This window comes from Oculina patagonica, chromosome 9 (genome assembly GCF_052425735.1).
Source record: "Oculina patagonica isolate OP01 chromosome 9, crgOcupat, whole genome shotgun sequence".
Classification (NCBI taxonomy): Eukaryota; Metazoa; Cnidaria; class Anthozoa; order Scleractinia; family Oculinidae; genus Oculina; species Oculina patagonica.
The window spans coordinates 32,210,086-32,221,913 of record NC_135766.1 but is presented as its reverse complement, the minus strand read 5'-3'; the positions used below and the strand labels follow the sequence as shown (position 1 = coordinate 32,221,913).

Genomic DNA, 11,828 nt, shown 5'->3' with positions numbered 1-11,828 from the left:
TATTAAAACTAGCAAGTTTGTTTTTATTGCAGTTAAAGAGCATAAAGCACTATTTTCAAACACTGTGACGTTTCATTCGTTTCTTATAAGATTGCATCTTTTCCTTGACGCTTACTAGATTAATTAATAACTGAGGTATAGGCGATCTAAATGCAGTCAAATGAGTTCTTTTAGCTTGCTAAGATTTGTTCGCTTTGTAAAGCAGCTATGGTGCCAAGCTATTAACCTTACGCCAGACCATAACACTTGAGTTTTCCTAATGTATGATATTCTTCTTCGTTTGAGCCATTTAAGTCTCCCAGCCTGATTTGTGTCAGAGGTAGAGCAGACTTGTCTGTCAACAGACCACTGTCCTCTCTCCAACCACTATCACTGCGTCCATTGTAACAATTGCACTTTTTTCCATTGGAACAGGTGTTTGTTACTCCACATGCGCACATCTTGTAATGGCCTGTAGCTCCACCCAAGTAGTTCATCTGTGTTCCATCACGTGACACCCACCAAGCATTACCACCCTCAATAAACGACACGTCATTATTGCACTCAAACTTAAAGTGCATATGAAGCGAAATTTTTTTGCACAATTTTATCCTTGAATATGTTAATAAAACAACTGCAAAGTTTTAACTCTTAAAAAATAAAATTTGGTCGCTGCAAAAAGCCTTATTTTCTGTTTAAAAATGTCCAGAAGACTGGGGCGAGTTTATGCGCTTGTGACGTATTGTTGTGGACAGCTTGATCAGGCTTTAGTCGCTTATAACAATGTCACTAAGGAAATTTGTACAACTTAGACTATTTGGGGCACCAGCCACGCAATATCTTTCTCCTCTTCGCAGTTTACCTTAGTTTCCCTCTTTCCGCCATGTTGATTCCAAGAATCTTGTCCACAACAAGATTGAGATATGAAGAGATATGAAGCTAAGTGCATGGCCACTATAAACATATATTTATTTTATATTTATTAACAATACGTCATCAGCCCATTTTGACCGCGCGATTTGAAGGACAATTTTGAGGGCAAAATAGCGCAACTTTAAGGCCTTATAAAATTGCGAGTTTTTTTCTTGATAAGGTTCAAACTTTCAAGGGATAGTCTCTTAAACATACAGAACTTTCGAAATAAACAAAGTTGATTTCACTTCATATGCACTTTAATAAACTGTTCACAGTTCTTGGAGACTAGAGTGAGTGCTGCTAGCTGAGCGGTGCTGACTCCAGTGTATCGCACATCTGTACTGTAACATCCTGGAAGTCCACATAAAGAAGGACCAACATGGGTTCTACTCTCACTGTCGTGACTTATGTCTATCACGCCGACACCGCTCTTGTCACTCATGTCACAGTACACATTGAAGGAGTCACGCCTCCTTTGCCATCAGTGTTAAGGATAGTAGCCAAAAGTAATTATTTTTAACTCCGTTATTCATTATCTTGATACAACAATAGTTATACGTATTGATCCTAGCTACGAACCTAGTTACAGTGTTTATATATGTTTATCTTCGTTTTCATTGGTTTTGTAATCGGACCTTTTAGCGTCCCCACGCGCATATATAAGCCGCGTTTAGCGTCCTTTTAAATAGAGTTTTGCAAGATTCGAGTTTATCACAAGTACTTTCGTTAGACGTATTCTTAACCTTTGGCACAAGCGGGACCGATATGTAAGTAACTTTTTAATTTGTTTAGTTTTAATCGCATAGTAATCGGGCGAAAGTACACGAATGAACGTTTATTGTACAGCTTTAATTGATTTATAATCGCAAAATGAGTAAATTGGATCAAACACTTTGTGGATCATGGAGTGAACGCCCACCATTGAAAAATAGCAACTTAAGTACTTTGGGCTGTAAATCAGCCACACGTATCTATAGTGTATTTGTTATGTTAGAATCTTGCTCGTTTACTTTTTAAATGTAGTTTATTCTAGTTTGTTTGTTATTTTAGCAGCATTATTGTCGTTTAAAGTACGTAGTTTTTGGACACGCGTTTTGCCCATGTATTACGCAACATTTCAGTTAAATTGATTAGAATTTCGTTATATTGTTAATTTTCAGTTTACGATCGTTTATCCTTGATCGTTGATTCTTAAATCGAAGCAATAAATCGCCGTTAACCGTCAACTTTGGTTTTCCGTGGTTAATTTGCACCTTCGAGGACGACCCGTAAGATAGTCCCTAACACCTCGTTACCACACGCCTTAAAGCGACACGCCTAGAAGTTTGTTTTGTTTTTGATTTCGTTTTGGCACAGTCGCTGCAAGCGCCACACTAAAATATCGTGGTTACATTCGCCAATGGTTATGAACATTTCTTGAACTTTGCTTATTCGTTTGGAGCTTCGTTTCCTTGGACAAACAATGAGCATTGTTAGCGCACCAGCATTCCTTGGTAACGACGCGTCACCTGATCCGGACTTCGAGGCGACGCCGCAACTTGAGCCACCCAAAAGCGTGACAGGCGTGGAGCCATTCCGCTTGAAAAAATCTAAAACAACAGGACGAAGTAGAAAAATGACTGAAAAGGGAATGGCTTATCATTTAGAAATTAAACTGGCAAATCGAAACTCTGCCTATAGAAGATTGAAACAACAGATGGAGAAAATCAATGCGATGCGTGACTCGCCAGACGCGCCGATAGAACAATTAGAAGAACAGCGCTTTCATCTGGATCGTTTCAAAGATGAATTTGACGTCGCGCATAAAGAGCACGACGATCTGTTAGAATTTGAAGAAGAAAGAGAAGCCTCGTATAGATGGTTTGATGTCCGAGACCGAGAGTTCTTTTGAGTGTAGAATGAGACTTTGTGAACGAATACAAGCATTAGAAAGAAAATCTAGCCGAGCACCATCAATGAAATCTGGCCACAGCAAGGGGTCCAAAGTGTCTGACAGGTCTAAAATAAGTTCGCGTGGTTCTTCTTCCACAAAACACCTTTCGCTTGCTTTAGTGGATGCGGCAGCTAAGGCTGCAAAGCTACAGGCTGAAATGGAATTTCTCGAAAAGGAAAAGGAATTAAGAAGATTGCAGCTTGAAAAAGAACTAGCTATCGCAAGCGCTGAAGAAAAAGCAATAAAGCGAATTCTCGAAAATGAAAGATTAGAGGCCGATAAAGAAGAATTAAGTGTCAAAGGCGTCAAGCAGGAGTTGAAACCGGACGTAAGCGACCAAAACATTAAACAAGAAAGAAGTTTTACTCCCAACCCGCTTGCTCCTGCATTCGTTTCTACGCCATCTCTTGAGCCTCTGAGACCAAATTCAGCGCCGCACTTCCAGAACAGTGATGTTAATACAGCACTTCAAGAGCTAGTCACCTTACAAGCCAAGCAAACAGAGTTGAGCTCGTTAATAATCAATCAGCAGAAGATTACCAACCTTCCGGTAAAAGAGCCGCCTGTTTTTTCTGGAGACTACTTTGAATATCCAGCCTTTGTCGCCGCCTTCGAATCTATCATCTGCAGTAATGTGCCTTCGAACAAAGATCGCCTTTACTTCTTAGACAAATATACTAGAGGGAAAGCCAACCAAGTGGTAAAGGGATTCTTGGCTATGACTTCAGATAGCGCGTACGAAAAAGCTCGCAAGATGCTAGACGATCGCTTTGGCAACCCCGTCCATGTCGCAGAGGCATACAAGTCCAGACTCAGAAACTGGCCAAAAGTTATGGACGGAGACAGCAGTGGCATTCAGGACTTTGCAGATTTCCTCGTGCGCTGCGAAGAAGCAATGAAGAAAATGCAGTCCACGGGAGACCTGGATTCCACAGAAACCCTCCGCCTCGTAAGCAGCAAACTGCCTTCGTACTGTGGGGTGAAATGGTGCCGTCACGCCCACGATATACAGAAGAAAACAAAGAAAATTGTCACCTTCAGCGCCTTTGTTAAATTTGTCGGCGAGGAAGCAGATGTAGCAAACGACCCCGTGTTCTCGCCAAATGCTCTGAAGGCCGATAGAAAGAAACCCGATAATCAGATCAGGTCTGGGTGGAAAAACAGACAGAAGAAAAGAGACGATAGCAAGCAAAGTGCAAATACTTTCGCGATGTCCACTACTCCACCACCGAACAGTTTCGTCCCGCCGTCGCCAGCGAATCAGGCAGCTCAGGCCTGCCCCCTTTGCGATGGTCGACATGCTCTCGCCAAGTGTAACAAATTTTTGAAGAGCTCAGTAGATGAGCGCAGTGAAATCATCCGCAGTAAAGGTCTTTGCTATGGATGCTTTAAAACAGGCCACTTGTCCTCTGGATGTATCAATCGATCTACTTGTGAAGAATGTGGAAGACGTCACCATACTCTACTTCATGGCGTGAAAAGGAGAACGACCGCAAGTAATCCGCAAGACACTCAGAACACTCAGCAAGCTTCCAGTGAGAAACCACCGGTCGCAGAGTCCGCTAGCTCAAACCTTATCAATGTAGCGCACAGTTCAGCTGCAGAACCCGCTGTGATCACCAACTGTCGAATCATTCAAGTCATTCTGTTTCACAAAGAGAACCCAGAGAAAGAAGTCAAGGTTTATGCTCTCCTAGACGACGCAAGCGATACAACCTTCGTCACCACCGAAGTTCAGCGTAAACTCGGCATTGAGGGTGTTGAAACCAGTCTTGATTTGAGTACAATGCTTGGTCGTGAAAGGATAACAGTGAAGAGAATCGATGGTTTGGTAGTGCAGCGTCTCGATAAGCGCACCGAAGTTGAGCTACCAAAGGCGTACGCAAGACAAATTATTCCGTCCAGACGAGACCAAATACCAAGACCAGAAACCGTGAACAGCTGGCCACACCTTAAGAAAATTCAAGATAAAATTCCACCCTACGATGAGAATGTTGAAATCGGCTTGTTAATTGGTTGTAACTGTCCCAAGGCGATCAAGCCAACAGAGGTGACACGGGGTAAGAGCGAAGAACCTTACGCAGTTCGCACCTTGCTGGGATGGAGCATCGTTGGACCAGTTGCGACGTCAGACACCCCTCTTGATGACCACGCCCTAGATTCCACCTGCAATCGAATCATAGCAAGAGAAGTTATCCCTGGAACTAGAGACAGCCAGTTTAGCTTCGTTTTCAACGGGAAAACAAAAGAAGTAATAAACCCTTCTGCAATCAGACAGATGTTTGAACTTGACTTCGTAGGGCATAAGAGCAATTCGAAGCATGGACTATCCAAGGAAGATAGAAAGTTTATTGAGATTGTTGAGCAGGGAGTTCACCAGTGTGAAGATGGCCACTACGAGCTTCCGCTACCTTTGAAGAATGAAAATATTAACCTTCCTAACAACAAGACTGCTGCGCTTCGCCGGCTTAGTCAACTTAAGAGAAGGTTCGAGGCTAAAAATGGCCAAAGATACTATGCAGACTATGTTGAATTTATGAAGAAACTGATAGACAGTGGATACGCTGAAAGGATGCCGGAGATGTCTGATTCGGAGCATAAATCAAGCGATCAAGCTCAAACGAAGCACAATGTTTGGTACATTCCTCACCATGGCGTCTACCATCCCAAGAAACCTAACAAGATTCGTGTGGTCTTCGATTGTGCTGCTGAGTATGAAAGCGAATCGTTGAACAAGCATCTGCTTCAAGGCCCTGACTTGACGAATAACTTGACCGGTGTGTTGCGCAGATTTCGACAAGAAACAGTCGCTTTCATATGTGACATAGAGGCCATGTTTCACCAAGTGAAAGTGAATGAAGAGTACAGAGATTTGCTACGCTTCCTCTGGTGGGAAAACGGTGACCTCACGAAGCAACCTAAAGAGTACAGAATGACGGTGCATTTGTTTGGAGCGACCTCGTCCCCAGGCTGCGCAAATTTCGTCTTGAAGTCAACGGCAAACGATTTTGAAAAGGAGTTTGGAACCACTGCCGCAGATTTCCTTCGTAACGATTTCTATGTTGATGACGGCTTGAAGTCTGTTCCGTCGGTTGATGAAGCCGTAAAGTTAGTCACAGATGTCAAGCAGATGTGCAACAGAGGGGGATTCCGTCTCCACAAGTTTGTGTCTAACAGTAATTATAAAGAAGTCATCAGAAGAATCCCAGAGCTTGACAGAGCAGATGGCGTAAAGGAGTTGAATCTAGATCTTGACTCGCTTCCTTTAGAGCGCGCGCTTGGAGTTCAACGGTGTGTTGAGTCCGACTGCTTTCAGTTCTCCATCGTGCTACAAGACAAGCCGTGCACTAGAAGAGGAATTCTTTCAACTGTTAGTTCGATTTTCGACCCACTTGGATTCGTTGCTCCGCTGTTGTTGGATGGAAAGTCAATCCTTCAAGAATTGTGTCGTCATGAAGTAGGCTGGGACGATCCGATACCAGACGAAATTAAAGTGAAGTGGGAAAAGTGGAGAGCAGATTTGTTACAAGCCAAGCGCGTCTCGATCCCCAGATGTTACAAGCCCGAGAACTTTGGTCGAGTAGTAAACGCACAACTCCATCATTTCTCGGACGCGAGCGTCAAAGGTTATGGTCAGTGTAGTTACTTGCGACTCACAGATGAACACCAGAGAATTCATTGTTCCTTTGTTATGGGCAAGTCGAGAGTTGCACCGCTGAAACCCGTGACCATACCTAGACTGGAGCTTACCGCCGCCGTGTGCTCAGTAAGGATCAGTCAGCAACTTCGCCAGGAGCTAGAGTATCGCATCGACCAAGAATACTTTTGGACAGACAGCAGAGTGGTACTTGGATACATAAGCAATGTGAGTAGGAGATTCCACGTGTTTGTCGCTAACAGAGTGCAGGAAATTCAAGAAAACACTTCTGTTGATCAGTGGAAGTACATTGAATCGAAACAGAATCCAGCAGATGAGGCTTCGCGTGGTATGAAAGCACAAGAACTACTAGATTCTCGATGGATTACCGGACCAGCCTTTCTTTGGGAGAGAGAAAACCAGTGGTTAGCCAGCAAAGAAGAAGACTACAAGCTCCAGGGAAGCGACCCTGAAGTTAAGAAGTCTGTCGTCATGGTAACCGCAGCAACGATGCAGACTGCGCAGACCCATTCAGAGAAGTTAAGCCTTGCAGAAAGAATAGAGTATTTCTCTGACTGGTATCGTGCGAAACGAGCAGTTGCCCTGCGTCAACGCTACATCAGATGTTTGAGAGATCGCGTGCACAAGAAGCAGGGCAGCCAAGAAGAAACACGACAGCTAAAAGTCAGCGATTTGAAGAGCGCAGAGTGCGAAATTATCCGTACAACACAGAAGAAAGCCTTTAAAGAAGAGATAGCAATTTTACAGAAGATGAAGCAGGAGAGTACTGATCCCGACAGTAGAGACTTTGCCCAGCAGAGAAAGGTGAACATGAAAACATGCAGCTCGCTCTACAAACTTGATCCATTTATAGACGAAGATGGAATTTTGCGAGTCGGTGGTCGTCTCAGACGTGCAAGCCTGGCCGACAACATAAAGTTTCCCATTATCCTGCCGCGTGACAGTCATGCTACCAAGTTGATCATCAAGCATTTTCACGAACGTACACGGCATCAAGGCAAAGGGATGACCTTAAATGAGATTCGATCAAATGGATTCTGGGTGGTCAGCGGTTCGTCAGTAGTCGCCAGCCTGATTTCGTCCTGTGTCAAGTGCCAGAGACTACGCGGAGCAGTACAGGAGCAAAGGATGTCAGATCTACCCGAAGATCGCCTTGAGTCTACACCACCTTTCACTTACTGCGCCGTGGATTTTTTTGGACCGTTTATTGTTAAAGAGGGGCGCAAAGAGCTAAAGCGCTATGGTGTCCTCTTTACCTGTATGGCTTCGAGAGCTATACACCTTGAAATCGCCAACTCCCTCGAGACTGATTCCTTTATCAATGCCGTGAGGCGGTTTATCAATCGTCGAGGTCCCATCCGCCAGCTACGGAGTGACCGAGGAACAAACTTTGTGGGAGCTCTTAATGAACTGACCCAAGCCCTAGCCGAGATGGACCAGGAAAAGATCAAAACAGAGCTGCTAGAAGAGCAGTGTGATTGGTTCTCCTTCAAGATGAACGTTCCAGCTGCTAGCCACATGGGGGGCGTTTGGGAGCGACAAATAAGATCAGTGCGCAACGTCCTCTCATCGCTATTACAAGATAACGGAAAGCAGCTAGATAATGAGTCACTTAGTACTCTTATGAGTGAAGCAGAAGCGATAGTCAACAGTCGCCCCTTGACAGTCAACCAGCTTGCTGATCCAGATTCCTCAAGCCCATTGACCCCTAACCATCTTCTGACGATGAAATCGAAAGTCGTTCTTCCTCCACCGGGTTCATTCCAGCCAGCAGATATGTATTGCAGAAAGCGTTGGAGACGAGTACAACACCTTGCGAACGAGTTCTGGACCCGCTGGAGAAAGGAATTTCTACTTAGTCTTCAACAGCGTCAGAAGTGGACACGCCCTCGGAGAAATTTACTTGTCGATGACGTAGTTTTGATCAAAGATGAAAATCTCCCTCGAAACGCATGGCAGCTCGCGAGAGTATCAGCCATCTACCCCAGTTCTGCTGGTCAAGTACGCAAGGTTCAAATAGCTCTTGCGGATAGCTGTTTGGACAACAAAGGAAAGAGGGTCAACTCAGTGCGGCATCTAGAGAGACCAGTCCAGAAGTTAGTGCTGTTGATGCCAGCGTCAAAGAATTGAAGAGATCCGGGGTAATTCCCGGCCGAGGAGCCTTTACAAAAATTGAACTGAACTGTAAATAGAACTTGATTAAGTGATAATTTGAACATTGATAGGTTAATTAGTGAAATCTTGGTGAAATATGAATATTTCAGGGGAGCCATGTTAAGGATAGTAGCCAAAAGTAATTATTTTTAACTCCGTTATTCATTATCTTGATACAACAATAGTTATACGTATTGATCCTAGCTACGAACCTAGTTACAGTGTTTATATATGTTTATCTTCGTTTTCATTGGTTTTGTAATCGGACCTTTTAGCGTCCCCACGCGCATATATAAGCCGCGTTTAGCGTCCTTTTAAATAGAGTTTTGCAAGATTCGAGTTTATCACAAGTACTTTCGTTAGACGTATTCTTAACCTTTGGCACAAGCGGGACCGATATGTAAGTAACTTTTTAATTTGTTTAGTTTTAATCGCATAGTAATCGGGCGAAAGTACACGAATGAACGTTTATTGTACAGCTTTAATTGATTTATAATCGCAAAATGAGTAAATTGGATCAAACACTTTGTGGATCATGAAGTGAACGCCCACCATTGAAAAATAGCAACTTAAGTACTTTGGGCTGTAAATCAGCCACACGTATCTATAGTGTATTTGTTATGTTAGAATCTTGCTCGTTTACTTTTTAAATGTAGTTTATTCTAGTTTGTTTGTTATTTTAGCAGCATTATTGTCGTTTAAAGTACGTAGTTTTTGGACACGCGTTTTGCCCATGTATTACGCAACATTTCAGTTAAATTGATTAGAATTTCGTTATATTGTTAATTTTCAGTTTACGATCGTTTATCCTTGATCGTTGATTCTTAAATCGAAGCAATAAATCGCCGTTAACCGTCAACTTTGGTTTTCCGTGGTTAATTTGCACCTTCGAAGACGACCCGTAAGATAGTCCCTAACACCTCGTTACCACACGCCTTAAAGCGACACGCCTAGAAGTTTGTTTTGTTTTTGATTTCGTTTTGGCACAGTCGCTGCAAGCGCCACAATCAGGTTAAATCATACAATTACCTAAAGAGCTTCCACCACGATTTTACACTGCTGCAGGACATGGGTATGAGCACTTTAAGAACAGATGTTGCCTCGATAGATCGCTGAGAATTTTTTGCCACGCACGAATAATTCCCAGCAACACTTGTGGTAACATTTTGAAAAAGTAAAAGTTCCGTTTGGATAAATAAATGATTCTGAGGGAGATTGTGGACCGCTCTTTTCCAACTGATATTCACTGAGCCCTAGTTCTCTTATTTCCTTCAGAAAAGTACATAGGTAGAGAAAATGTAAAAAAATGCGCTGTAGAGGGCTGTGACAGAACTTAGAACTTACAAAAGGATATAGTGCTTCACACGATAAGATTTTATGGAACTGGATCGTCGAAAAGCAATGAATCGAACATAATTATTATTATGCTTGCTAAGCTATCAAATAATTGGTGATGTAGTTGTTGGCTCACGGTCGCGAGCTTTCGCAGGCAGTGGTTTTAATAGCCGGATTTCACTCACTGCCGATGATTTCTGTGATAGTATGTAGATGCCGAAGAGAAACATTTACTGTTAACAACGTGGTTGAAGAGAGACAACCTGGATAACAGTCCTTCCTTCAAATGATGCGTTAGCGATCGTAGCGGCGAGCAGCTTCGCTACGATTCACTCCAACTCTTGTGTTGTTTTAATAACACTTGTGAGTTATCGTTTAATCGAGTCAAATCTGAGTGACTGTCGGTCTTCTCATAACCTATTTTTAGTCCACTCTTTCAGAAATTATACGACTATTACTCTAATAGTCTGCCTCTAATTTTTGACAATTTCTTTAAAATATCAATAAAGTGCATCAATATCAAACCAGACTGGCAAGTAAGATTTCATACTATCTGCCAAAAGCAAGGACTAATTACGGAAAATTTAACATTCGTTTTTTCGGTGCTAAAATTTGGAATTCCATTGATGACTCACTTAAATCTAAGAGTCGTGCTTGTTTCAAAAATCTCTTAAAAGAATTGATTATCTCCGACTACTAACTGGTTACATTGATCAACTTTATTTTTATTTTCTGTGTGTACATACACTTTTCTTTTTTTGTTCTCTGTCTGTGTGTGTGTCTGTGTGTGTGTGAATAGAAATCGTCTCCCGTTTTTTTTATACTGTGTAACCTTAATTGCAATATTTTTTCCGCTTGGCCCAGCCACTTAGCTCGATTAGCCTTAGCTATTTCTAAGTGGCTGTGCTCTTTTTTTATTGTATTTTTTTCCTCTTGCATGTATTTATTTATTGTAACTCTTCTGGGCACGGAGTAAAAGGTTGTTGTTGTTGTTGTTGTTGTTGTTTTAGAGTACAGTGAATAAATAGCCGCATTCGAAGCGTGATCGATGTTTTACGCAGTTTTTACTGCCTGAGGAACATTTATTACACAGCCAGGAAAGTCGCCTCGCGCTACATAAGCGTGTCATACGTTTTCCTCCCGCAAAGGACTTCATACAGGACAGCAAAGGGAATGTCGTGATCCCCTTTCACGTACAAATTTTAACCACATTCGCGCGTCACGTATACTTGAAACAGCGGAATTCACGAATCACGTGTCTTTTCTAGCTATTTTCACGAGTCACGGTATGATTTTTGCGCTTTTCACGTGCCACGCATGAACCCTTTGATGCTTGATTAATAGCGAAGAGTATTTCGGCCGCGACGTCTAAAGGAAGTCAAAGATGGAATTCTTTCGAACTATATGACACGAAATAGTGAGAAAGGTGTAGCAGTCTTCGAGTTTTTTCCGAGTTTCGTGGTCAGTGAGCTGTGAGCAGCACAACACAAGCGCTTTATAAGAAATGCGGATCACTGTGTAAACACCACAATTCACTTATTTCATGCTTAAGAGAAGAAAGAGAATTAAGTAGCGATTTCCTACCTATAACTCAACTTGATTCATTGTGGCGATTATTTTTATAGCTTCCTCAGGCATTTATGAGTTTCTAAAGTGTAGAAAGGTGGCTTGTTTTTTTACCCCATCGTTCGGCCGCTCGAATTACTCGTAGGTCTTCGTACTTACCGTCGCTCGCCCTCCACACTAATCTGCCTACGATTTCAGGTCAAGCAAGGCGTTATTCTTTGCGTGCCCATGAAACATTCATTTGACTAAACAAAGTGTCAAGACCGGGTGTTTTGGCACAGACTGGAA

General features: G+C 42.7%; 2 protein-coding genes across 2 annotated transcripts; one reads left to right on the top strand and one right to left on the bottom strand.

Annotated features, from left to right (window-relative positions):
- Window positions 1-227: 227 nt before the first annotated feature.
- Window positions 228-1,336, bottom strand: LOC144665123 (contactin-associated protein 1-like). The gene is made up of 2 exons (XM_078526296.1): window positions 1,151-1,336; window positions 228-548 (listed from the first exon to the last, which is right to left on the bottom strand). The coding sequence occupies exons 1-2, from the start codon at window positions 1,334-1,336 to the stop codon at window positions 228-230; spliced, it is 507 nt and encodes a 168-aa protein (XP_078382422.1).
- Window positions 1,337-2,792: 1,456 nt separating this feature from the next.
- LOC144665122 (uncharacterized) lies at window positions 2,793-8,615 on the top strand. The gene has a single exon (XM_078526295.1). It carries the CDS (start codon window positions 2,793-2,795, stop codon window positions 8,613-8,615), a length of 5,823 nt encoding a protein of 1,940 aa, XP_078382421.1.
- The last annotated feature ends 3,213 nt before the right edge of the window (window positions 8,616-11,828 follow it).

Excerpts from the sequence above, each read along its gene's own strand:
- LOC144665123 (XM_078526296.1), bottom strand. The coding sequence starts at position 1,336 with ATGAGTGACAAGAGCGGTGTCGGCGTGATAGACATAAGTCACGACAGT. Across the intron at positions 549-1,150 it reads ACTGTGAACAGTTTATTAAA|TTTGAGTGCAATAATGACGT; the intron begins GTGCATATGAAG and ends ATGCACTTTAAG.
- LOC144665122 (XM_078526295.1), top strand. The coding sequence starts at position 2,793 with ATGAGACTTTGTGAACGAATACAAGCATTAGAAAGAAAATCTAGCCGA.